General features: G+C 57.7%; 4 protein-coding genes across 4 annotated transcripts; all 4 read left to right on the top strand.

Annotated features, from left to right (window-relative positions):
- The first annotated feature begins 1,911 nt into the window (after window positions 1-1,911).
- On the top strand, window positions 1,912-4,204 carry MYCTH_2316205 (uncharacterized protein). Its single transcript, XM_003665881.1, has 3 exons — window positions 1,912-2,185; window positions 2,242-2,923; window positions 2,989-4,204. Exons 1-3 carry the CDS (start codon window positions 2,168-2,170, stop codon window positions 3,831-3,833), a joined length of 1,545 nt encoding a protein of 514 aa, XP_003665929.1. The 5' UTR covers window positions 1,912-2,167; the 3' UTR covers window positions 3,834-4,204.
- MYCTH_2310167 (uncharacterized protein) lies at window positions 4,170-7,009 on the top strand. Its single transcript, XM_003665880.1, has one exon. The coding sequence runs from the start codon at window positions 4,506-4,508 to the stop codon at window positions 6,897-6,899; it is 2,394 nt and encodes a 797-aa protein (XP_003665928.1). The 5' UTR covers window positions 4,170-4,505; the 3' UTR covers window positions 6,900-7,009.
- Window positions 7,010-7,943: 934 nt separating this feature from the next.
- Window positions 7,944-10,173, top strand: MYCTH_105286 (uncharacterized protein; the record flags this gene model as incomplete). Its single annotated transcript, XM_003665879.1, has 2 exons — window positions 7,944-9,036; window positions 9,499-10,173. The coding sequence occupies 2 exons, from the start codon at window positions 7,944-7,946 to the stop codon at window positions 9,900-9,902; spliced, it is 1,497 nt and encodes a 498-aa protein (XP_003665927.1). The 3' UTR covers window positions 9,903-10,173.
- A 601-nt stretch (window positions 10,174-10,774) lies between these two features.
- Window positions 10,775-24,616, top strand: MYCTH_2310162 (uncharacterized protein). Its single transcript, XM_003665878.1, has 3 exons — window positions 10,775-11,371; window positions 11,431-23,711; window positions 23,775-24,616. Exons 1-3 carry the CDS (start codon window positions 11,080-11,082, stop codon window positions 24,240-24,242), a joined length of 13,041 nt encoding a protein of 4,346 aa, XP_003665926.1. The 5' UTR covers window positions 10,775-11,079; the 3' UTR covers window positions 24,243-24,616.
- Window positions 24,617-24,833: the final 217 nt, after the last annotated feature.

Raw genomic sequence — 24,833 nt, 5'->3', positions numbered from 1 at the left:
TCACCTTGCTATCGCCCGTCCCGGAAGGGTTCGAAACATGCCAGATGAAGATAGAGGAGCACGGAGATATTGCAGCACACCGGCATTGCATGGATTTGATTTACATACTGCAAACCGAAGCTGCCCATTAGTGTGCGGATGCACAGGCAAACTGGCACATTATCGATGCAGGCACTCGAGACCGGCAGCGTCTGCTCGTTAGGCCTTGGTCCAGCACAACAGCTTGTCTGCCTGGTATGTGGCCACTCTTCTAGATCCATCGAAATTTCACCACAAGTGCGCCTCGTGGATGCGGTGCAACTTCATGGATGGTTGAGCATATGGGTTGTCCTGCCACCCACCTGACATCGTGAAGGGCAGCATGGACTAGGTTAGAAGGTAACCGCGCAATTCACAGTTCTCGGCGCATTGAGGCTGGTGTTCTCTCCTCTCAGCCGTAGTGTATACTACTACATAATGTACGCATGCTTGCCTATCTCAAAAAAAAATAAAAATAAAAATAAAAAAAAGAAAGACGGCTTGTGTCATAAACCTGGAAGGTGGTGCAGGACCAGGGCCGTCTTCTTCTGTAGCCGACTCGGTCCCAAGTCGCTCCGCCGGCTGTCGTGCCCTCTCAGCAGCCGGAAAGGCTCCCTGTTAGCCGCTTCGGAATGTGGGACGAAATTGCCGGAGCAAGTCGGGGGTCCTCAGGGTTGTAGATTCCCCAGGATACCTTACGGTAGATATACGGAGGAAAGGACGGAGTACCTCCGTATATACATCCCTGACATACCTTATAACTATATATGTATGTGATACGCAAAACACGCGACTGGTCGTATGCAGTGGTAGCTGGTTCGGGATCACTTGCAGCGCCCAGTGCCCAGAGCCACCCCGTCTCTGAGGGAGGTCAGGCAATGCAGCCGCGAGACATCGCTCCTCGACAAATCTGCTTAGTCTCTTGTTGGTATTAATTGACAATGTTCGAGTTCCTGATCGTGCCCCTCGCGCGAGATGGGATAGTGGGCCCACATGGGAACTGATCTCTCCTCTCCTGATTGCGGCCTGCGAGCTCCGAAGCTGATAAGGGAAGCCTGGTGGATACTCGTATGGATAGGAAGCAACATTCTCGGCGTGGAAGTACGGAATACACCTGGGTACCTGAGGCGTAAGGTATGAAGTACGAATACGTGTGCTTCAGAGTGTTCTTGTATGTATATTTCGGCGCGGAATGTCTCCTCTGGCTTCATCAAGGCCAGCCAACTCCTACCACTCCACTGCTCCAAGTGGGAATTTGCCGGGCGCATGGAGGTATGGGCCACCAAAAACGGTATCTCCAACATCTCGGCCTCATCAGCGCTGGCAGTAGGCGCACTCATGTACTTGTAGGAAGAGGTGATCCGCTACATCCATGCACAATTTGAAAGCCTTTCTGCAGCATCTTATTTGTGAGCGCGCGTTCACTACTTTCAGTCACCTCCCAAAAAGACTTCGATACCGGCGGGAGTAAAAAACTTAGTTTACGAAGTCAATCCGGTCTCGAAGTAAAAGGTGGTGTCGCATCGCAGGAGAACAAAAAGGTTAGTGCTGCAGGGGCTGCGCTAGATCACTTTCAAATGGGTGATCTGATAGACTACGTTAGTGACTAGAGTTGGCCTCCGGGCGAGCGCACCGAGCAGCCTTGCCGTGCCACTCCGTGCTCCTAAAAACTCTCTACCAGTACAATACGAAGTACACAGCCAGGCTCGTCGACCGGAACAGTGGCGGGCGAAGACTTGCCCGAACTTGGCACACCAATGACGTCGATCCTGTGAGAGAGGCTCGAGGAGGCCTCGCGCTTTCTCCACACAGGAGTCGTCTTTAAGCGCCTGGGGTCGCGCGATGCTGGGCAGTTGCTATCCTGAAACCCTTTTGGATCAGTTGCCAACCAACCCCGCCTGCAACGGATTTGTGGGATTGCAAACCAGACCTGTTGGGAGCGCTTTTCTGATTTAACTTCCCCAAGTTCTGATATTCAGGAGCATCTTTGTCGAACTAGACCACTGCAGTCATCGGCAGCGAAGGTTGAGCGTTCATTGCAGTTCACCCCGCCCCCGCACCCCGGTGCATTACAGCTCGCGCGAGGTTTCTTGAACCGCACTCGGCTGGCCCCAACCAATTGACCCCGAGCACCGAAATCCCCTCCAAGATGGCATCTGGGCACAATGTGAGACATTTCCGCGCGCTGAGATCCGGTGCTGGGCTGACACACGACCCCAACAGGATCCGAAGTTACTCTACGCCATCAATGGCGTGTCGGCGTACCATATCGTTAATGGCAAGGAGGAGCCACTCACTCCCGCCGGCCCGCAAACACTGTCGCTGCTGATGGTGCCGACGACGTCCGCCTTTGCCGACCCCGCTATCGACCCCGACGCCACGCCGGAGCAAGACTTCTACCTGCACCTCCACCTGCCGCCCGAGCTGGATCTACCGCTCCCGGCCACAACACAGATCTACCACCAGCCGCCGACCAGTTATCTGATCCCGCGATGGGATCTTGGACCCGATAGCGGCGCGTTCACTAGAATCGAGTTTCCCCAAGTAGAGAGCCGCAAGGGGATCCAGGAGGATGTCGACACGTTCGAGACGATCCTGGCGCAATGCACCGCCTTCCTCGAACGGGCGCCACCACCCAAGATTGGGAAGGACGAGCAATGGTGGGAAGGCGGTAGCGAGAGCCAGAAGAGCGCAGCGAGAAAGGCCGCAGAAGCGGCGGGCGACGCGCTCCCTGCATATAACCCGGCCGACTTCAAGCCTGGGGAGGGGTACGTGCGGGGCAGCCACAGCGGGGCCGCAAAGGGACAGATTGTGCTCGTCGACGAGGAGGATGGCAGCGTCATAGGAGAATTAGCCGATGGATATCAGGTCGTCGAGGACAGCAAGCTGAAGCCGGGTTCGAAAGGTTCGCTGCGCTTGTCCGCCTTTGGCATTTGAGAAGCACTGCTGACACTTAGTGATGCATCGCAGACCCGGTCGAGATAACCCTCCCCGCCGCTGGCGGGCAGAATATCAACGTCGCCCCGATTTCCCAGGATTTGTACGCGGCAAACCTTCATCCGGCGTACAAGAAGTCGTTTCTCGTGTCCAACGCCTCGGCGGCCTCGCGTCTCATCATTACTGGTTCCGACATGCTCTCCAAGCTGCTCCAGAACCAGGCCGACAACTTCACCAAGAAAGTCCAGCCAGATGCCAAGCCCCTCACGTTTAAGCCCACCACGCGCGAGCACATCCGGCGCATCAGCGCCTTCACCGGTAGCGCGGCAGCCCTCTCGGCCAAGACGGTTGGCCAGATCACTAAGGTGGCTCAGAACTGGGGCGCCTCCCTCGGTGGTCACGGCAAAAACAAGGATGGCTCCCCGCACAAGGGCTTCGACAAGGACGGCAAGCCGATTCCGACATATAAGCCGGGCCTGCTCAACAAGAGCATGATGGCTTTCTCCACCGTCATGGACGGCGTCGAGCAGGCCGGGCGCAACCTGCTGGCCTCGACGTCGGAAGCGGCGACCACGGTAGTGGGGCATAAGTGGGGACCCGAAGCCGGTGAAGTGACCAGGAGCCTGGGTAGTGGGGTCAAGAACGTTGGATTGGTCTACATCGACGTCACGGGCGTGTCGCGGAGGGCCATACTGAAGAGCGTGGCCAAGGGCATGGTAGTCGGCAGGACGTCGACGGGAGACAACATCATTGTTGGGGGAGGCGATGGAGGAGTCGCTACCCTGAACCGGGAGAGGCAGGACACGCAGTCGCTGAGCGGCATGACGGTAGCTGAGGGAAAGCAGCCTGCAGGCTCGCTGAACGAAAAGTACAAGTGATCCTGCTAGTTGTTTCGCATAGTGTTGACCTTTGGGTTGGGAAACGGCGGGGTTATGCTGTCTAATCAGGGTGTTTCTCTTTCTTTTTAGATTTTAGAAACTTCCTTTGCGAACCTTTTTTTGTTGCTTTGTGCCTGAACCCTCGCCCGCCTGAACGTTCGGTCTCAGACCCCTTCGCCTTTCATCAGGGAGTTATAGCTGGGGCCAAGTTGAGAGCTATCACGTGAGCGCGTCAGAACCGCGTCACAAAACTGGGGAAGGACGCGTTAAGCCATTCCTACACCCCACCTAACAAGTACAGTAGCATCCGCTGCAAGGGCCCCGTCCTGCATGCTGCACTGGCAACTTGCAATTGACATGAATTTCGAGAGAATGATTGTATTGTAATTAGGGAGATTGCTCGGAGAAGCAAGCTTTTTTTTTTTTTTTTCACATCCAGCCCAACATTGGCCTCAAAGCCCTCACCGCCCCTCCTAGTGCGTCTTATGTGCTGTCGATTTGAGCTCCTCGGAACCCTCATCCTCTGCTTACAGGCAATCAACCAGCGCCGAGCCCAGAAGCGAGCGGCTCGCGTCCGACAAGCGGCGAAACGCCGCCGCCAACCAGCATCACCCCGTCCAGGATTGACCAATACCATTCTCCTGGATTGATAACCCCTCGGCCGCCTCAGCTATGCTCCATGAAATCCTCCTCTCCCTCGCCGGGCATCCTTCTCCTCTCCTCCGTTCCGCTGCCTCCCCGCCAAACCCCGACGACCCCCTCTCCAGCGATGTCGTGATCTCCCCGCCCGAGCGCGCCCTCCTCGCCACCCTCGCCCGCCTCAGCGACCTGCACATCCGGCTTGTCACCGCCACCGCCCACGTCAGCGCCACCCACCCCTCCGTCATCTGCCGCGCGGTGGCCTCCGCCGTCGACGGCCTCCACCTGGCCGCGTTCCGGCGCAAGGTGCTCGAGGTGGAGCGGACGCTGCTGCGCAAGGACGCCGCGCTCGTCGGGGCATACGACATCGTGCCGCTGACGGCGGTGGTGGCCGAGTTTGCCGGGTGGGAGAGGAGGCTGGAGTGGCTCGCGCGCGTCGTCGGCGTCGTCCGGGAGCAAGGCTGTACCGGGGCGAGGGCGATGGATTTCCTGCGCGGGGAGCTGCAGACCGGGTTCCGGGACATAGAGGAGGCGGCGCGGAGCCTGGTGGGCGTCGCCGAGGCGGCCTGGGTCAAGCAGGTCGCCGCTTGGGTCCTGTATGGGCGCCTGCCCGAGTTTGGCGAGCGGGACTTCTTCGTGGTGGTGAAAAAAGCGGCGGAGGGGGAGGAGGGCGGAGAGGAGTTTGCGTGCGAGTCGGCGCTGTTGCCCGGGTTCGTCACGCCCGCTACCGCCGCCTCGATGCTCTTCATCGGAAAGTCGCTGAACCAGATCCGGGCCAAGAGCGTCGACGACCACCGCTTGAGGGGCACTGACCATCTCTCGACCCAGCTTACGAGGCTATCGGCGCTGCGGCACCCGATTGACTCGGCTACGTTTGCGAGGACGATCGCAGACATCAGGCATTTCCTGTCCAGGACAACGCTACAGCGCTTGTTACCCCTGAGCAAGGTTCTGGAGACACTGCAGCTGCTACGAGACTTCTTTCTGCTTCGCCGCGGCGAATTTGCCATGGCGCTGACCCAGCAGGCGGACGAGAAGATCAGGAGCCGGTGGAAGCGGGCCGAGAACCTCGCGTACGAGAGACGGGATGGGCTGAGCAACGTCACGGTGAAGGAAGGGGAGGTGGCCGCTGTCCTGGCGAAGACCTGGGCCGCCATGGGTTCGATGCAAGGCGAGCATGCCGAGGAAGATGAGGGTCTAGAGCTGGCTCGCGATCTCCTGCGGTTATCAATAGCCAAGCCGAGAGCCACAACGCCCGCGACGCCCGTTTCCGCCGAAGGTGGGCTGCCGCTCGTAGCGCCTACACCATTCCGGAACCTCCTGTTCTCTGTGCCGGTTGTCTTGTCTATGCAGATCCCGTCCCCTCTCGACCTCTTCCTCAGCCACTCTGATGTGCAAACGTACACCGCGATCAACTCGTACCTCCTGTCCCTCCGAAGAGCTCACATTCGCTTGACTGATCTATGGAAGATCACATCACTTAGGCGCCATCACCCGGCGCCACCACGACCACCCTACGGAAGCACTCGGGGAGGGAGGGAGAGGGTGCACCTCCTACGTCAGAGATATGCGACACGGTCCAGCATCCTGCGCAACTCCTGGGCTACTGCTAGCGCAGCCATCTTCTTCCTCGGCGAGATCGAAGGCTATCTCCAGACAGAAGTTGTTGCAGGGCTGTCGGACGGCTTCCACCGGTGGTTGACAACAGGCGAAGACGACCAAAGGCATGACGACGACAACAGTGGGCGCAAACAGACCCCAATACCTGCTTCGCCCAAAGACGACATTGACATGACCGACGAAGACGACGAAGACAACGAAGAAGACATATGGCTTGAAGGGTCCAATTCAGCGTCACAGCAGACAACAAGCAAAGCCTCCCTTCACCACGATCCGCAGACTCTCGCGACCGCCCACCGCCTATACCTCCGCGCCCTCGTACACCGTCTCCTGCTCACACAGCAGTCCTTCACAGACCCGCTCTATGAGCTCCTCGTTCAAATAGACCACCTGGTCGCCCTCGTCCATCGCCTCCACTCTGTTTGGACGGCGGCCGACCTCGAGGCGGACGCTGGCGTCGTTGACGCCTTCGTCGATCTCGAGCGCGAAGAGCGGGACGTGCAGGGCGAAATCCGCAGCGTGGAGGAGAGGGTCAAGAAGGGCATCGAAGGGCTGATCGCGGAACTGCGGCGGCTAGAGGGCAGCGCAGCTCTGCAGGGTGGTGGTGGTGGTGGTGGTGGTGGTGGTGGGGAGTTTGCGGGCGGCGCTGACGAGGGCCAAGGCGAGGGCGACTCGGCGATGAGGGAACGCGGCGAGTACGTGCCGAGACGGGTCGGGGGGGTAGATCGGTTGCTCATGAAGCTGGACTTTGGTCGCTGGTTCGGAAGGGGAGGGGATGAGGGGGCAGTGGATGACGGCGGTTTCTGATTAGGGGTCGTGGACCTCTACACTACTATACACTAGGACGTGTGTTGCTGGCTTGACTTGTTTCATCGTGCCTGTTCAAAGGGAGAGCTCGGTATTCGTACTTTTTTACTGACGCTAGAGACCTTGGTAGTATCGTTGTGATCGTTATACCCCTTGGTAGTATCGTTATGATCGTTATACCCCTTGTCTGCTGTGCAAATCTGAGTCTAGTTCTTTGCTTTACTCCCTTTTTTCCCCTCTTTCTTTTTTTTTTTCTTCTCTCAAAGCATCCGTCTTGTAACTTTCAACATAACCGTGTGGCTCTTGGTTTCTGGTGAATGCCCATCTCAACGGGGTAGGGATGCTTCGCGGGGATCGTTGCAACCCGACCTTTTCTAGTGTACGTCCAGTAGGAAGCCGGGGGTGTCGATAAACACTGTCGCGCACCCCGAGGTGTGTTTTGCGTAAAAACAGCACATCCACCCCTCTAGCACTACTGTTTTCCATGACAAACTGTACCTTGCCGCAAGTTAGTATAGAAATAATATCTCACGCAAACAGTGTTATCTTCGGGTTGTATTTGTCAGTCTTTTTCTAATATCACTGGTGTTGGTTAATGTTCCAACAATAGAATCTACTGTTGGTGCTTTTCGCTCTTGATTCCGAGGCGTCAAAGGCGCAGCTGCCTTCGGGTCGGATCAGCTCGATGGTGTGTGGCGGGTTCTCAGAGCTGTGGAGAAGTGATGGCGTGTCATTATTCTGATTGGCTGCACAATACGAATAGATACCCTCACAGTGCAAACTATTTCATGCACGATAACTTCTGACAGTGCCAGCGCTCCCACCTCTTCTGCTTTTGCCCGCCCAGCTGCTTTTTGACACCCTCCCCCCCTTACCTTCCTTCTTTCTCCATCTCCAGCCACGCACACCTCCTCGCTCGGTACACGCCCGCCCGCGATCTTGGGTGACGGAAGGGTCGAGACCCCAGACCAAACCCCTTGGATCGACCTAGTGTATTTGCACGCGCTCGCTCAAGTTCACACTTTTCTTTTTATTGTCGTCGCGATGTCGAGTGCAAATAACCATCCGGGGCTGTCGTTTGGTCTGAGACGGTCGTTCCCGCCGCCGCAACAGCACAACCCGACCAACAAGCCATCCCCGTCCCTCTCGCAACATGCATCTCCGTACCCACCGCACGCCTACCAGCATCAACACCAGCAACACCCGACCAGCCAATATCCTCACCATCTCTTCACGCCTCCCCCGTCCCAAATTCCCAACGTCGCCAGTCTCCAGAATGCCTCCCGACCACCGCCGCCCCAGGCTCCTCCACAGCTTCCCGGGCCGCGGCAGCGGGCTCCCCCACCTCGGCAGATGCAACAACCATCTTCGATCAGCTACCTCCACCAGTCCCTGAACTCTCAACCCATGGGACAGCAGTCCATGCCGCCGCAGTCTATGCCACAGCAGTCCCTGCCTCAGCAGTCATTGGCGCCTCAGTCGATGACGCCACAGAACCTGAACCCACAACCGATGAATCCACAGCAGCTAAGCCAGCCTTCTATGGGACAGCAATCTTTGGGCCAGCAGTCTCTGGGACAGTCATCTTTGGGACAACAATCCCTGGGGCAGCAGTCTCTGGGACAACAGCTTCAGCAGCCTCTGAGCCAGCCTCCCATGGCCCCGTCCATGACCCAGTCCATGAGCCAGCAGTCTATGGGCCAGCAGTCTATGGCTCAGCAGTCCATGTCACAGCAGTCCATCAGCCACTCGGTCCACTCAGTTCAACATAATGACGGGTCGATCCTTTCACAGCAATCAACGCCTCGTCCCTCGTCGCAGCCTACGCTCCCTCCGGCACAACAGCCAATGTCACAGGTCCAGCAGGTTCAACAGGTGCAGCAGGTTCAGCAAGTGCAACAAGTTCAGAAATTGCCACAGGCGCAGCAAGTGCAGCAGGTTCAGTCAGTCTCCCAAGTGCAGCCGGTTCAACAACAGCCGGCTGCTCGCCACAGCGACTCGGCCGAGCCCGTGCAGGAGAACCATCAGGAAGAGGACGCGGAAGGTGCGAGCCATGACGAGTCTGCCGAAACGGAGACGGCCCTGGAGCCTAAGTTGATCGAAAGCTCGCCATTTGTTCCCCGCCAACCAATGGGCGGTATGATGACTCCTCCCCCCGAAGGTGGCAGCTTTCCGACCCTGGAGGCTGTTCACAAGTTTGTGCTGAGCTATTGCACTTCTGTGGGGTATGCTGTGGTCATCGGCCGGTCCAAGAAGACTGTCCCGGGCTTGAGAAAGGTGTTGTTCGTCTGTGATCGTGCTGGTAAACCCCCCAATCGTGTCAGCCCTGAGTTGCGCAAGCGTAAGACCACATCCCGCAAGTGTGACTGCCCGTTCGGCTTTTTTGCCATCGAGCAGAGGACACAGTGGACAGTCCGGTACCGGCCCCACGAGAGTCACAAGAAGCACAATCACGGCCCTAGTGAGAGCCCGCTCCTGCATCCGGCAGCGAGGAAGCTCGACAGCAAAATGGTTGCAGCGGTTAAAAAGTTGAAGGAAGATGGTACGTGTAAGCATGGCCTGCCTTTCCGTGGTTTCTGAACTGACGAGGGGCTTCTAGGCGTGGGGGTCAGCCAAACTCTGGAGATTCTGCAGCAGGAGAATCCTCATGTGCCTCTCCTTCCTCGTGACATCTACAATGCAAGAGCTGCCATCAACCGCAATCCTCAGAAGGTCGCCTCGGGGTTGGCGGAGAACCGTCCAGCCATCTATAGCAAGCCCCACCCGACAGCCGAGGAGCGCATCCGAGCCGACCTTCGCCGGGAACTTGCAAACACGCGAGAAGAGCTCGAGAAGGTGAAGAAGGACAGCGAGAAAGAGATTGAGGAACTCAAGGCGAAGCTCCGGGAGAAGGATAAAATGATTGAAAAGTTTGAGCAGTTTATCGACATATGCAACCAGCGGGTCATAGTCAGCCTGTCAAACAAGGAAGACAACCGTACGGGAGGCTCTACAGCCTCTTGAGGAGGCGGGGATTGGATCCCTGGTATCGGCGCGGTGGCCTTGGGAATGCGATGGTCAGAGATCGCTAAGTGGTAATGGGCGTGGTTATGGCCGCGAGGCTGGGTCTCTTTCTTTTCCATTGTTTTCCCTCTCTGAGAGAAGCATGGGCGTTTGGCGGTTTGGTGAATCAAGGGGCATAGGGAGCGTTTTGAGGATGAAACTTATGAGTGATTCTGCATGAGCTTAGCATCAAGTGGTCGTATACGCACTATGGAATACTTTGTCTACCTCGCTCTGTCCAAGTATGGGGAGGTTTGTTGGTGGTGTGGAACCTCTGACTCGTCAAGTGGTTATGTCCACCCCCGCGTCGAGTTGCACTCGTGAATCACACCCCCAACCAAAGCTCCCCATGCAAGGCACTCCCAAGCCTGTGTGTACTACCATGTCAGGCATGCACCAGTACTAGGTATGTCTGTACGTACAGAGTACATACAAACATCCACTCGGCACAGAGGGTACCACAGTGTCTCAGTCCAAGTCGTCCTCGATGGCAGAATCTCTGTAACGGTCTTGGGCCCAGTATAAGATGACACTAGCCACCGCGGGTCGTTGTCAACACACGACAGACCTATCTTGTCGTGCAGGCCACTAATGAATGAGGGTTAGGGACCCGGTGATGGTGGATTCGTTCAAATGTGAAATGAAAAAAAGGGTGGCCCGCTCACCTTAATGCTGCACCGCACTTGATTGGACGGCAACAGGGGCATATTGTGAGCCAATCACAGGCTGAGCAGTGCGGAAGGGAGGGCCCTGATGCATGTGCTCCGCGACAGGGATGCGGCAGTCGCGTCAGGTCCCAGACGTGGTCAGGAAACACCAATTTCCCGTTCTGGGAGCAATCGAAGTTGAACCTTCATTCCAGACATCACATCCCGTTCGATCTCGTCTTGCGGGGGGTACTCCCGGCGATACCCAAGATACCCATTAGATTGTCTACTTGCGCTTCTTCTTTTTCCGACCTGTACTTTTTTGCTGCGCCGTAATACTCTTCCCCCCTGCGACATCACCGGCGACGCCTCAGCTGCGCTCTGCTACTTCTTTACCGGTACGTCGCCGAAAGCGACATGACATCGACCGAGCCGTGATATCGACTTGACGAACCGATACTATTCGCTCTCCTTGACCGATTTCTCGCGCCATGGAAGCGATTACCTCTCCCCCGGCCACGAGTCCGGGAGGAAACAGCGTTGCAGCGACGCCCTTCGCTGCCGTCGACCCCGTCCGTGTTGTCGACCATCTTGCCTCCCTCCTCGAAGCCGCCCTCGGTGCGACCCGGAAGGAGCTTGAGGCTCCTGGCAGTTTGCTGTCCAAGGCTCGCTACGCCGAAACGTTGCAGCGGTGCACGCGGTTTGCTGTGGACACCCAGGTCGCCCTCTATGTTCAGAAGGACTTGGTGCCGACAGACACAGTGGAAGATGGTGAGGCCGAGGGTATGGTTACTGCCGAAAGAAAGATCCCCCATTACGACGTAGGTCTAACAGGGCTCTAGAGGCGCCATCGCATGCCTACACGATATCCTCCGACTTCTCCTCGTCCTCGACGACGGTGGCCTACCTCGTTCTGCTCAAGCGACCCCAGCCCCTGGATCCCAACATCCCGATAACGTCGCAGATTCAGATGCTCAACTTACCCGGCCCGGCATACCTGTCGGCAAACGGCGGAGAGCAAGGTCCCACCGCCTCGCCCTTCGAGATCCTTCAGCTCTATCTCCATAACGGCCTGGCGCCATACTTCGACGCGAGCACGAAGAGCCAGCAGACGCTTAGTGGCGGGAGAGGGCGGGCTGACGTGGATGCTAAGACCGGCATTCCCGTCACCAAGAAGCGGTGGACCGAGCTTGAGCTCGCCCTCCTCCACCTCCAACAGAACGTTGAGATTCCCGAAGTGTCCCTTCCGTTCCACCCCATAGTGCAAACAGCACTCGATGAGGCGGTTGCCAGGGGCACAAAGCCCACTCTCGATCTTATTCCGCCCTCCGTTCTGCAAGACAGCACCTTCCTCAACAACCTTCAAGCCACGGTCAACAACTGGATAAAGTCGATTCAGGTCATCACGAAGATGACGAGAGATCCGACTACCGGCACGGCAACACAAGAGATCAATTTCTGGCTCTCGATGGAGTCGGCGCTCGAAGGGATCGAGAACCAGCTCAGGAGCGAGGGTGTTATGCTGACTCTTGAGATCTTGAAGCACGCCAAGCGTTTCCAGGCCACCGTTAGTTTTACTGCCGATACTGGCCTGAAGGAGGCGATGGAGAAGGTGCAAAAGTACAACCAACTTATGCGCGACTTTCCCCTGGATGAGCTACTCTCGGCTACCACTTTGCTCAAGGTCAAGGACTCGATCGGGCAGATCTTCACCCATCTGAACAAGAAGCTGAGGATTTGCCCTTACCCCATCCGCCGCGCGCTCCCGCTTGTGGAAACCATCTCTGGTGACTTGGACGAGGTTCTGCACCGCTTGCTCCCCGGTACTGAACTGGTCAAGCTTGACTATCAGGAGTTCCGCCGCGTGATGAAGCAAACCGACGACATCTTTCGGATCTGGGACGAGAATATCAAGGAGTTCACCAATGTAGCACGTGAGGTCACCCGCCGCCGCAACGAGAGGTTCATTCCCATCAAGATCGTTCCCAGGCACGCCGAGCTGCAGGCGCGGTTGAAGTACGTCAGTAACTTCCGTGACAACCACGAGCAGTTGCAGCGGACGATTGTCAATGTTCTCGGGCCCAAGGCGACCGTGAACGGCATCTCGGACGGGTCCGGTGCCAACGGCACCGCTGTCGTCGAGGAGATCGGCGATGTCGACGCTGTCGAGGAGGTCAGACAGGCTTGGGAGGGCCTGAAGGATGTTGATCTTCTCGATGTCACCCCCGAAGGTACTGCGAAGTGGGCTCGGGCCGAGAACATCTACAACGAGCGGACCTCGCGCGTGGAGAACTCCATCATTGCCCGACTCCGCGACCGGCTGGCCACGGCAAAGAACGCCAATGAAATGTTCCGCGTCTTTTCCAAGTTCAATGCGCTTTTCGTGCGGCCCAAGATCCGCGGCGCCATCGCCGAGTACCAGACTCAGCTGATTGACAACGTCAAGCAAGCCATCACCGCACTTCACGAGCGCTTCAAGCAGCAGTACGGCCATTCCGAGGCACATGCCATGGCTCAGCTGCACGATCTTCCCCCGGTTTCCGGCGCAATCATCTGGGCGCGTCAGATCGAGCGGCAGCTCGACGGGTACATGAAGAAGGTTGAAGACGTGCTGGGCGCTGACTGGGCCCTCCATGCCGAGGGTCAGAGGTTGCAAAGCGAGAGCGACCTGTTCCGCAAGAAACTCGACACGCGGCCCATCTTCGAGGCGTGGCTTCACGATGTGCAGAGGAAGCAGATCTCAATCTCTGGTCTCCTCTTCAACATCAACCGCATCCGGTCTGCCGGAAACACGCTGGAACTTGCTGTCAACTTCGACGCCCAGGTGATTGCGCTGTTCAAGGAGACACGTAACCTGGTGTGGCTCAACTTCCCTGTCCCTCACTCCATCAACAACGTCGCGAAGGAGGCGAAGCGTGTTTATCCGTACGCTGTGAGCCTGATGGAGAGCGTAAGAACATTTGCGCAAACCAACCGCCAGATTGCCGACATGTCCGAGGTCGCCGTTCTTCTCAGCGGCCACCGCGACGAGGTTTACACCTTGATCGCCAAGGGCATCCCTCTGAAGTGGGAGTCGTTCGTAAACACGTATGAGGTGCACTTCAAGAACTACACAGCAAACGGCGGCCTTGACAATTTCAAGGGCGGAGAGAGCAAGCACGTCATGTTCATCCGCGAGTTTGCCGCCGCTGTCTCGTTGCTTCAGTCAAAGACCATCACCTTGGCCAACATCCACGCCACAGTGCAAAAGGCGATGGCCGAGTTAGAAAAGTGCCCCTACGAGGTTTCCGAGTTCGAGTCCCGGCTGGAAACGATCCAGAGTGCGGTCGACCAGCTCAATCTGGAGCAATATGTCAACCTCGGCTACTGGGTAGAGCGCATGAACCGCCAGATCAAAGCTATCCTGCTTGCTCGTCTGCAGCACGCCGTTCAAGCCTGGATCGAGGCTTTTGAGGACGAGCATCTCGAGAGGTCGGGCGACCGCCGGAGGCCTCTCCAGACCACCGACGGTGCAAAAGCGGATGTGCCCGTGATCAAGAAGCTGGTTCACGAAATCACAATGCGCAATCAAGTGATCTACCTGGACCCGCCACTCGAGTTCGCCAGAGCTAGCTGGTTTTCGCAGCTCCAGGAGTGGATCGGTGTCGTCTGCAACCTGAAGAAGATCAAGGCCACGCGGTACCAGATGTCTATCAGCACGACCGTGTATGATGAACCGCGCTTCAGCGACCTGCCCAGCGAATGTACCCCGGCTCTCCTCCGAGTCCAGACGTCGGTCGAGAAGAAGATCAGCGAGATTAGTGCCTATGTGGACAAGTGGCTCCAGTTCCAGTCGCTCTGGGACCTGCAATCGGAGCATGTCTATGATGTTCTCGGCGACCAGCTGTCTAGGTGGTTGCAACTCCTTCAGGAGATCAGAAAGACGCGGCAAACCTTCGACACTACCGAGGTTAGCCGCTCTTTTGGTCACATCACCATCGACTACGATCAGGTCCAGACCAAGGTCAATGCCAAGTATGACCAGTGGCAGCACGACATCCTCATCAAATTCGCCAGCCGCCTGGGCACGCGCATGCGAGAAGTCCATGCAGAAGTCGAGAAAGCCCGCAGGGATATCGAGGGCCAGGCGATCGAGGCCAACTCCACCGCCCAGGCCGTGCAGTTCATCACTACCGTCCAAACCTGCAAGCGCCAGGTGAAGCTTTGGGCGCCTGAAGTCGAGACGTTTAGGCAAGGAGAATCGACCCTTGTCAGGCAGCGGTACCAGTTCCCCAACGACTGGCTCCATGTGGAACACGTCGAGGGCGCTTGGGATGCTCTCAACGAAGCCCTCGCGCGCAAGGCCAAGATCGTCCAGGACCAGACGGACGCACTTCGCGCCAAGATCATTGCCGAGGACAAGGTCATCCTCGACAAGATCAACGAGATTGCGCATCTCTGGAATGAAGAGAAGCCTGTCTCCGGCACCATTCCCCCTGATGTCGCTTCTGCCACCCTCAGCGACTTCGAGACCAAGATTACGAGACTCCAGGAAGAGTCGGCCATGGTCGCTAAAGCCAAGGAAGCTCTTGATCTGCAGCCAACACCTGAAACTTCCCTCGGCATCATTCTGGAGGAGGTTCAGGATTTCAAGTCGGTGTGGGCCTCGCTCTCGACCATTTGGAATAATCTGAACGAGCTTCGCGAAACCCTATGGACCAGTGTCCAGCCGAGAAAGATCCGGTCGTCGATTGACAATCTCATCAAAATGACCAAGGAAATGCCGAGCAGGATGCGCCAGTATGCCGCCTTTGAGCATGTCCAGAACGTTTTGCGGCAGCTCATGAAAGTCAATCCCATACTCACCGAGCTCAAGTCGGAGGCTGTTCGCGACAGGCACTGGACCAAGATCTACAAGCAGATCAAGCCTGGCAAGCGATACTCTCCCGTGTCGATGACGCTTGGTGATGTCTGGGACCTCAACCTGGTTGCCACCGAGGTCATCGTCAAGGATATCATTACCCAGGCCCAGGGAGAGATGGCCCTCGAGGAGTTCCTCAAGCAAGTGCGCGAAACATGGACCGGGTACACCCTAGAGCTTGTCAACTACCAAAACAAGTGCCGCCTCATCCGCGGCTGGGACGAACTTTTCGCCAAGTGCAGCGAGAATCTCAACTCCCTGCAGGCCATGAGGCATTCACCCTACTATAAGGAGTTTGAAGAGGAGGCGTCTTCTTGGGAGGACAAGCTCAACCGCGTCCACGTTCTCTTTGACGTATGGATTGACGTCCAGCGCCAATGGGTGTACCTCGAGGGTGTGTTCACCGGTAACGCGGACATCAAGCATCTGCTTCCCATCGAGTCTTCCCGCTTCCAAAACATCAATAGCGAGTTCACGGCTGTCATGAAGAAAGTTTACAAGCAACCCAACGTTCTGGACGTGCTCAACATCCCTAACGTGCAGAAGTCACTCGAGCGCCTTGCTGAGCTGCTCAACAAGATCCAGAAGGCTCTCGGCGAGTACCTCGAGAAGGAGCGCGTGTCGTTCCCGCGTTTCTATTTCGTCGGCGACGAGGACTTGCTTGAAATGATCGGCAATAGCAACGACACCATGCGCATTGCCAAGCATTTCAAGAAGATGTTCGCTGGTCTTACTGGCTTGGTGATGGATGAGGAATCCGTCATCACAGGCTTTACTTCGAAGGAGGGCGAGGTCGTCCGCCTCAAGAAGGAGATCAGCCTTGTCAAGACGCCGAGGATCAACGATTGGCTAGCTTTGCTGGAGAACGGCATGAAGGCGACTCTTGCCGAGCTCCTGGCGGAGGCCATCGACGAGTTCAGCCCAATATTTGCCAGCGAGGTTATCGACCGTGAAGCTCTTCGAAAGTTCATGGAAGCCTATCCCAGCCAAATCGTTGTCTTGGCTACCCAGGTCGTCTGGACCACTTCGGTTGACCAATCCTTGGCCGCAGGGGGCACAACGCTGCAGACCCTGTTCGACCGCGAGGTGCAGCTTCTCCGCCTGCTCGCGGACACAGTGCTGGGCGACCTCGAGGTGCTGATGCGGAAGACGTGCGAGCAGCTCATCACCGAGTGCGTGCACCAGCGGGACGTCATTGAGAAGCTCATCAAGGCCAATGCTCGCTCCAATACCCATTACCTCTGGCTTCTCCAAATGCGCTACGTCTATACGCCCGAGGGCGACTTCTTGCAGCGCCTCCACATCAAGATGGCCAATGCCAAACTGAGCTACGGCTTCGAGTATCTGGGAGTGCCTGACAGGCTGGTCCGGACGCCGCTCACTGACCGCTGCTTCCTTACCCTCACTCAAGCACTGTGCCAGCGTCTGGGTGGCTCACCATACGGTCCGGCCGGTACCGGCAAGACAGAGTCAGTCAAGGCCCTCGGTGTTCAGCTCGGTCGCTTCACGTTGGTCTTTTGCTGCGATGACACGTTTGACTTCCAAGCCATGGGCCGCATCTTCCTCGGTATTTGCCAAGTCGGCGCCTGGGGTTGTTTCGACGAGTTCAACCGTCTGGAGGAGAGAATCCTTTCTGCCGTCTCTCAGCAGATTCAGAATATCCAGCTCGGCCTGAAACACGGCGCAGAAGACGAAAACGCCCAGATCGAGCTCGTTGGCCGCCAGCTCCGCGTCAATGCCAACACGGGCATCTTCATCACAATGAACCCCGGCTATGCTGGCCGTTCGAACTTGCCGGATAACTTGAAGAAGCTGTTCCGCAGTGTCGCCATGTCCAAGCCCGACAAGGAGCTCATTGCCGAGGTCATGCTCTACTCGCAAGGTTTCAACCAGGCGAAGCAGCTTTCCAAGCAGACGGTGCCCTTCTTCGATCAATGTTCTGTCAAACTCTCGAAGCAGGCACATTATGACTTTGGTCTGCGTGCCCTCAAGAGTGTCCTGGTCAGCTCTGGCGGCCTAAAGCGTGCCCGGCTCACCAACAGCGGCGGCAACCTGGGTGCCGAGGAGGTTGTAGAGCCTGAGATTATTGTCCAGAGCATCCGTGAGACCATCGCGCCCAAGCTGATCAAGTCCGATGTCGAGATCATGATGGGCATCGAAGAAGTCTGCTTCCCCGGTGTCAAATACGTGCCTGCCAACCTGGCTAAGCTGGAGGAGGCGATTCGCCGCTTGGCGGCTGAGAGGCATCTGGTTGTCAGTGAGCTCTGGATGACCAAGGTCCTCCAGTTGTACCAGATCCAGAAGATCCATCATGGTGTCATGATGGTCGGCAATTCCGGTTCCGGAAAGTCGGCCGCCTGGAGGTTGCTACTGGATGCGCTGCAGCAGGTTGAGAATGTCGAGGGCGTGTCCCATGTCATCGATAGCAAGGTCATGTCCAAGGAGGCGCTGTACGGCAACCTGGACTCGACGACAAGGGAGTGGACCGACGGTCTCTTCACAAGCATCCTCCGCAAGATCGTCGACAACCTCCGCGGCGAGGACACCAAGCGCCACTGGATCGTATTCGATGGCGACGTCGATCCCGAATGGGTCGAGAACCTCAACAGCGTGCTCGACGACAACAAGCTGCTCACCCTCCCCAACGGCGAGCGTCTCAACCTTCCGCCGAATGTTCGCATCATGTTCGAAGTGGAGAATCTCAAGTATGCCACTCTTGCCACCGTCAGTCGCTGCGGTATGGTCTGGTTTAGCGAGGACACTGTCACGCCCGATATGATGGTTACCAACTATCTCGAGACGCTTCGCTCGGTGGCCTTTGAGGACCTGGATGAGGACGCTGTTGCGACGGGCCAGAGCTCAGCCAAGGCTCTGGAGGTTCAGGGACAGGTTGCTGACCTTCTACATGCGTATCTCACCACGGACAACTTCATCATTTTGGCTTTGCAGCAGGCGGAGTCTTTCAACCACATCATGGAGTTCACGGTCGCTCGTGTTCTGAACACCCTGTTCTCGCTGCTTAACAAGGCCGTTCGCAACATCATCGAGTACAATGCGCAACACTCGGACTTCCCGCTCGACCCGGAGCAGGTTGAGGCGTACATTTCGAAGAAGTTACTCCTCGCCATGGTGTGGGCTTTGACCGGAGACTGCCCCCTGGCAGATCGCAAGGTGTTTGGTGACAAGGTCGCGGGCTTGGCTAGCTTCGGCTCGCCACCACTGGACGGCAGCAGCTCTCTCATCGACTTCGATGTCGCCCTGCCGGGGGGTGAATGGACGCCCTGGCAGAGTCAAGTGCCGACGATTGAGGTCAACACGCACTCGGTTACGCAGACTGATGTGGTCATCCCGACTCTGGATACAGTCCGCCATGAGGATGTCTTGTACTCGTGGCTTGCCGAGCACAAGCCGCTGCTCCTCTGCGGTCCTCCTGGTTCCGGAAAGACCATGACCCTGTTCAGCGCCCTCCGCAAGTTGCCCAACATGGAAGTGGTCGGCCTCAACTTCTCCAGCGCCACCACGCCCGACCTCCTTATCAAGACCTTCGAGCAGTACTGCGAATACAAGAAGACGCTCAACGGTGTCATGCTGTCGCCCACACAGATCGGGCGCTGGCTGGTCATCTTCTGCGACGAGATCAATCTGCCCGCCCCCGACAAGTACGGCACACAGCGCGCCATCTCCTTCCTCCGCCAGCTTGTCGAGCACAACGGCTTCTGGAGAACATCGGACAAGTCCTGGGTCACGCTCGACAGGATTCAGTTTGTCGGTGCCTGCAATCCGCCCACTGATGCCGGCCGTACGCCCATGGGCGCCCGCTTCCTCCGGCATGCGCCGCTCATCATGGTCGACTATCCCGGCGAGCAGTCGCTCATGCAAATCTACGGCACCTTCAACTCGGCCGTGCTCAAGATTATCCCGTCACTACGCGGCTACGCCGAGCCCCTCACCCAGGCCATGGTCCGCTTCTACCTCGAGTCGCAGCAGCGCTTCACGCCCAAGATCCAGCCGCACTACGTCTACAGTCCTCGTGAGCTCACCAGGTGGGTGCGTGGCATATACGAAGCTATCAAGCCCCTCGAGACGCTCTCGGTCGAAGGGCTCATTCGTATCTGGGCGCATGAGGCCCTCCGTCTGTTCCAAGACCGTCTCGTGGCAGAGGAGGAGCGCAAGTGGACCGACGAAGCCGTGCACCGCATCGCTATGGAGTACTTCCCAACCATTGACGAGCAGAAGGCGCTCGGCGGGCCAATTCTCTTCTCTAACTGGCTGTCGAAGCACTACATGCCGGTCGACCGCGAGCAGCTGCGCGACTTCGTCAAGGCCCGCCTTAAGACCTTCTGCGAGGAGGAGGTCGACGTGCCGCTCATCCTGTTCAATGACGTTCTGGAGCATGTGCTGCGCATTGATCGTGTTTTCAGGCAGCCCCAGGGCCATCTGATTCTGATTGGCGTCAGTGGCAGTGGCAAGACAACACTCTCGCGCTTTGTGGCCTGGATGAATGGTCTCAAGGTGTTCCAGATCAAGGTTCATGGCAAGTATTCAGCCGAGGACTTCGACGAGGACCTGAGGGAGGTGCTCCGCCGGTGCGGTTGCAAGGGCGAGAAGATCTGCTTCATCATGGATGAATCCAACGTCCTCGACTCCGGCTTCTTGGAGCGCATGAACACGCTGCTGGCCAACGCGGAGGTTCCCGGTCTGTTTGAAGGCGATGACCTGGCGGCACTCATGACCGCCTGCAAGGAAGGGGCTCAGCGCCAAGGTCTGCTGCTGGATTCGCAGGAGGAGTTGTACAAGTGGTTCACGGGGCAGATTGTCAAGAACCTGCACGTCGTCTTCACCATGAACCCGCCCGAGGACGGCTTGTCATCCAAGGCGGCCACGTCGCCTGCGCTCTTCAACCGTTGCGTGCTTAACTGGTTTGGCGACTGGTCGGACCAGGCGCTGTTCCAGGTCGGCCATGAGCTCACCCATTCGGTCGACTTGGACCGCCCGAACTGGGTTGCGCCCGACACCATCCCCGTGGCTTACCGCGGACTCAGCCTGCCTCCATCGCACCGGGAGGCCGTCATCAATTCCATGGTTTACATCCACTACTCGCTGCACCGCTTCAACGCGAAGCTGCACAAACAGCAGGGCAAGGTTACCTACCTCACACCGCGCCACTTCCTCGACTTCGTCGCGCAGTACGTCAAGCTATACAACGAGAAGCGCGAGGATCTGGAGGAGCAGCAACGCCATCTCAACGTCGGTCTCGAGAAGCTCCGCGACACAGTCGACAAGGTCCGCGATCTCCGCGCCAGCCTCGCCGAGAAACAGAAGCAGCTCGAGCAGAAGAACGACGAGGCCAACGAAAAGCTGCAGCGCATGGTTGCGGACCAGCGCGAGGCCGAACAGCGCAAGGCTACGTCGCTCGAGATCCAAGCGGCGCTGGAGAAGCAGGAAGCGGAGGTGGCGTCGCGCAAGGAGGTCGTGCTCAGGGATCTCGCCCGCGCCGAGCCCGCTGTCGAGGAGGCAAAGGCATCCGTCAGCAACATCAAGCGACAGCATCTCACCGAGGTCCGGTCCATGAGCGCCCCCCCACAGGGCGTCCGACTTGCCTTGGACTCGGTCTGCACGCTCATCGGTCACAAAGTCAGCGACTGGAAGTCGATCCAGGCCGTCGTCCGCCGCGATGACTTTATTGCCAGCATCATCAACTTCGACAACGAGAAGCAAATGACCCGGGCGCTGCGGCTCAAGATGCGCAACGAGTTCCTGGCGAATCCGGAGTTCACCTTTGAGAAGGTCAACCGTGCCAGCAAGGCCTGCGGCCCGCTCGTCCAGTGGGTCGAAGCGCAAGTCAACTACGCCGAGATCCTAGACCGTGTCGGCCCTCTGAGGGAAGAGGTGAAGCAGCTCGAAGAACAGGCTCTGCAGACCAAGGCAGAGGCCAAGGCCGTCGAGGAGACGATCCAGAACCTCGAGGCCAGCATTGCCACGTACAAGACCGAGTACGCGTCCCTTATCAGCGAGACGCAGGCGATCAAGGCCGAGATGTCGCGGGTCCAGTTCAAGGTCGATCGCAGTGTCAAACTGTTGGATAGCCTGTCGTCGGAGCGGACCCGGTGGGAGGAGGGCAGCAAGTCGTTCGAGACGCAGATCAGCACGCTGGTGGGCGACGTGCTGGTTGCGGCCGCGTTCCTCGCCTACAGCGGTCTGTACGACCAGACGTTCAGGAAGTCGATGATGGAAGACTGGCTTCACCAGCTGCACCTCTCGGGCATCCAGTTCAAGCAGCCCAACCCGGTGACCGAGTACCTCTCCACTGCCGATGAGCGGCTCGGCTGGCAGGAAAACACTCTCCCGGTGGACGATCTCTGCACAGAGAACGCCATCATCCTGAAGCGCTTCAACCGGTACCCGCTCATCATCGACCCGTCGGGGCGCGTTACCGAGTTCCTGCAGAGGGAGTGCAAAGATCGCCGGCTCACCGTCACAAGCTTCCTGGACGACTCGTTTACCAAGCAACTCGAGAGCTCACTCCGCTTCGGCAACCCCATCCTCATCCAGGACGCGGAGCACCTCGATCCCGTACTCAATCATGTGCTCAACAAGGAGTACCAGAAGACGGGCGGCCGTGTCCTCATTCAACTCGGCAAGCAGCAGATCGATTTTTCGCCGTCCTTCAGGCTCTACCTGTCCACGCGAGACCCTTCGGCCACCTTCGCTCCCGATATCTGCAGTCGCACGACCTTTGTCAACTTCACCGTCACGCAGAGCAGCTTGCAGACGCAGTCCCTGGCCGAGGTGCTCAAGTCGGAGCGGCCGGATGTGGACGAGCGCCGCTCGAATCTGATCAAGCTGCAGGGCGAGTTCAAGGTGCACCTCCGGCAGCTCGAGAAGCGTCTCCTCCAGGCGCTCAACGAATCGCGCGGCAACATCCTCGACGACGACAATGTCATCGAGACGCTGGAGACGCTCAAGACGGAAGCGGCCGAGATCTCGACCAAGATGAGCAACACGGAAGGCGTCATGGCCGAGGTCGAGGAGATCACGCTGCAGTACAATGTCATTGCGCGGTCGTGCAGTGCGGTCTTTGCCGTGCTCGAGCAGCTTCACTACCTCAACCACTTCTACCAGTTCTCGCTGCAATACTTCCTCGACATCTTCCACTCGGTCCTACATGGCAACCCGCACCTGGCCGGCGAGACAAACCACACGGTGCGTCGCGACATCATCGTCAAGGACTTGTTTGTGAACACGTTCAAGCGCACGGCGCTGGGGCTGCTACAGAAGGATCGCATCACCCTGGCTATGCTGCTTGCCCAGGCATCGCCGTACAAGATGGACAAGGGGCTGCTCGATGTGATCCTGGATGAGCGGATCGAGGGCAAGGACGTGTCGACGGACACCGCGGCCAAGGAGGAGGTGTTTGCGCGTGCCAAGCGGATCTCGGCGCTCAAGGAGAAACTGGACGGTGTTTCGGAGGCGGACTGGGACAGGTTCTTTACCGAGGAGCTCGCCGAGAACTTCGTGCCCAAGGTCTGGGACGACAGCACCGCGCCGGCGGGCCAGGCTCTCATCTCGCTCCTCCTGGTCAAGCTCTTCCGCCTTGATCGGTTCGTCCCCGTCGCAGAGCGTTTCGTCACGCTCGTGTTCGGCTCCGACCTCTTCGACATCGTCGAGGATCTCAAGCAGACGGTCGACCAAGTGTCGGCCACGCGGCCGATCGCGCTCGTCTCGAGCCCGGGCTTCGACGCCTCGTACAAGGTCGAGTCCCTGGTCGAGCGCATGCGCGTCCGCTGCACCAACATTGCCATGGGCTCGAACGAGGGCGTGGCCAGCGCAGACAAGGCGATTGCCAACGCCGCGCAGACGGGCTCATGGGTGCTGGTCAAGAACGTCCACCTCGCCCCGACGTGGCTGCAGAGCCTCGAGAAGCGCATGGAGTCGCTGAATCCGAACAAGGACTTCCGGCTGTTCCTCTCGATGGAGTCGTCGCCCAAGATTCCGGTCAACCTGCTGAGGGCGAGCCGCGTGCTGATGTACGAGCAGCCCGCGGGCGTGCGCGCCAACATGAAGGACTCGATGTCGTCGCTGTCGACGAGGTCGGTCAGAAGCCCCGTGGAGCGGACCAGGCTATATCTGCTGCTCTCGTTCCTGCACGCTGTCGTGCAGGAGAGGCTGCGGTATGCGCCGAACCTGGGATGGAAGGGGTTCTGGGAGTTCAATGATGCCGATGTAAGTCTGGCCCACTTAGTCAAGATTTCCCTTCCCAACTATGATGGCTAACAACGCGGCCAGTATGAATGCTCCGCCTTTGTGATCGACACGTGGATCGATGCCGCGGCGCAGAACCGCACCAACATCGCGCCCGCCAACATCCCTTGGGACATGATTCGTTACCTGATCACGGAAACCTACGGCGGCAAGATCGACGACGACGCCGACTTCCGGGAGCTAAACAAGCTTGTGGAGACCTTCCTTACACCAGCGGCGTTCGAGATTGGGCACAAGCTTGTCGCGGCGAGCACGGCCGAGCAGGAGGGTGGCGAGGCTCCCGCCGAGCTGGTGGTGCCCTCGGGCACGTCGCTGCAGGAGTTTATGGGGTGGATCCAGAGGCTGCCGGAGCGCGAGCCGCCCACATATCTGGGCCTTCCGGCGAACGCGGAGAAGTTGTTGCTTGTTGGGCTGGGGAAGAGTCTGATTGGTAACGTGAAGAAGGTGACTGATCTGCTTGATGAGGGGGAGGCATTGATGGCGGAGGCCTAATAAACCTGGGTGGGTAATTCATGAAGAGATTGAGGATGTTTCTTGCGATCGGTAATAGAAGTAGGGTGGTGCATGTGTGTGTGTGTTTGTGTCATTCCTGTTGAGAGAGGTGATTAGAGAGGTTCTTTTCTTTCTGCTTGGGTTATACATACATATTTTGATAGAGAAGTCAGTAATTGAGAGGAGGTTGTTGGCTCTGTATTCGTGGGTACTCGAATACAAATACGAGACATGCATGAGAGCATGGCAGTCAAAGTAAGTGATTAATCGATAATAACACGATACCGAAAGGTGTGAGACACTCGGATCGGCTTTGAATAACTAACTCCTCCCAGCGCCGAGTTGATCCCCACTAAAGTTGTCCTTCTCACAGCCGGGTTTCGGGTATGTGAGTGGACCCTACCGAAGTCGCCCGTTTGATCTAGGGACCCACGCTTGAGCCGACGACTCTCTCGGCTTAAACCCGCCCGTTCATGTTCATCCTCATTCTGCATCCGTTGAGCATCAGAAAGCACTGAAGCGCCCTGGGTCTCTTGTATTCCGTGTGGAAATCTATACATGATCTGTGTAAGTAGTCTTCCTCTTTCTCTT

The sequence above is a fragment of the Thermothelomyces thermophilus genome, chromosome 6, assembly GCF_000226095.1.
Source record: "Thermothelomyces thermophilus ATCC 42464 chromosome 6, complete sequence".
In the NCBI taxonomy this organism is placed as follows: Eukaryota; Fungi; Ascomycota; class Sordariomycetes; order Sordariales; family Chaetomiaceae; genus Thermothelomyces; species Thermothelomyces thermophilus.
This window is presented reverse-complemented; position numbering and strand designations above follow the sequence as displayed.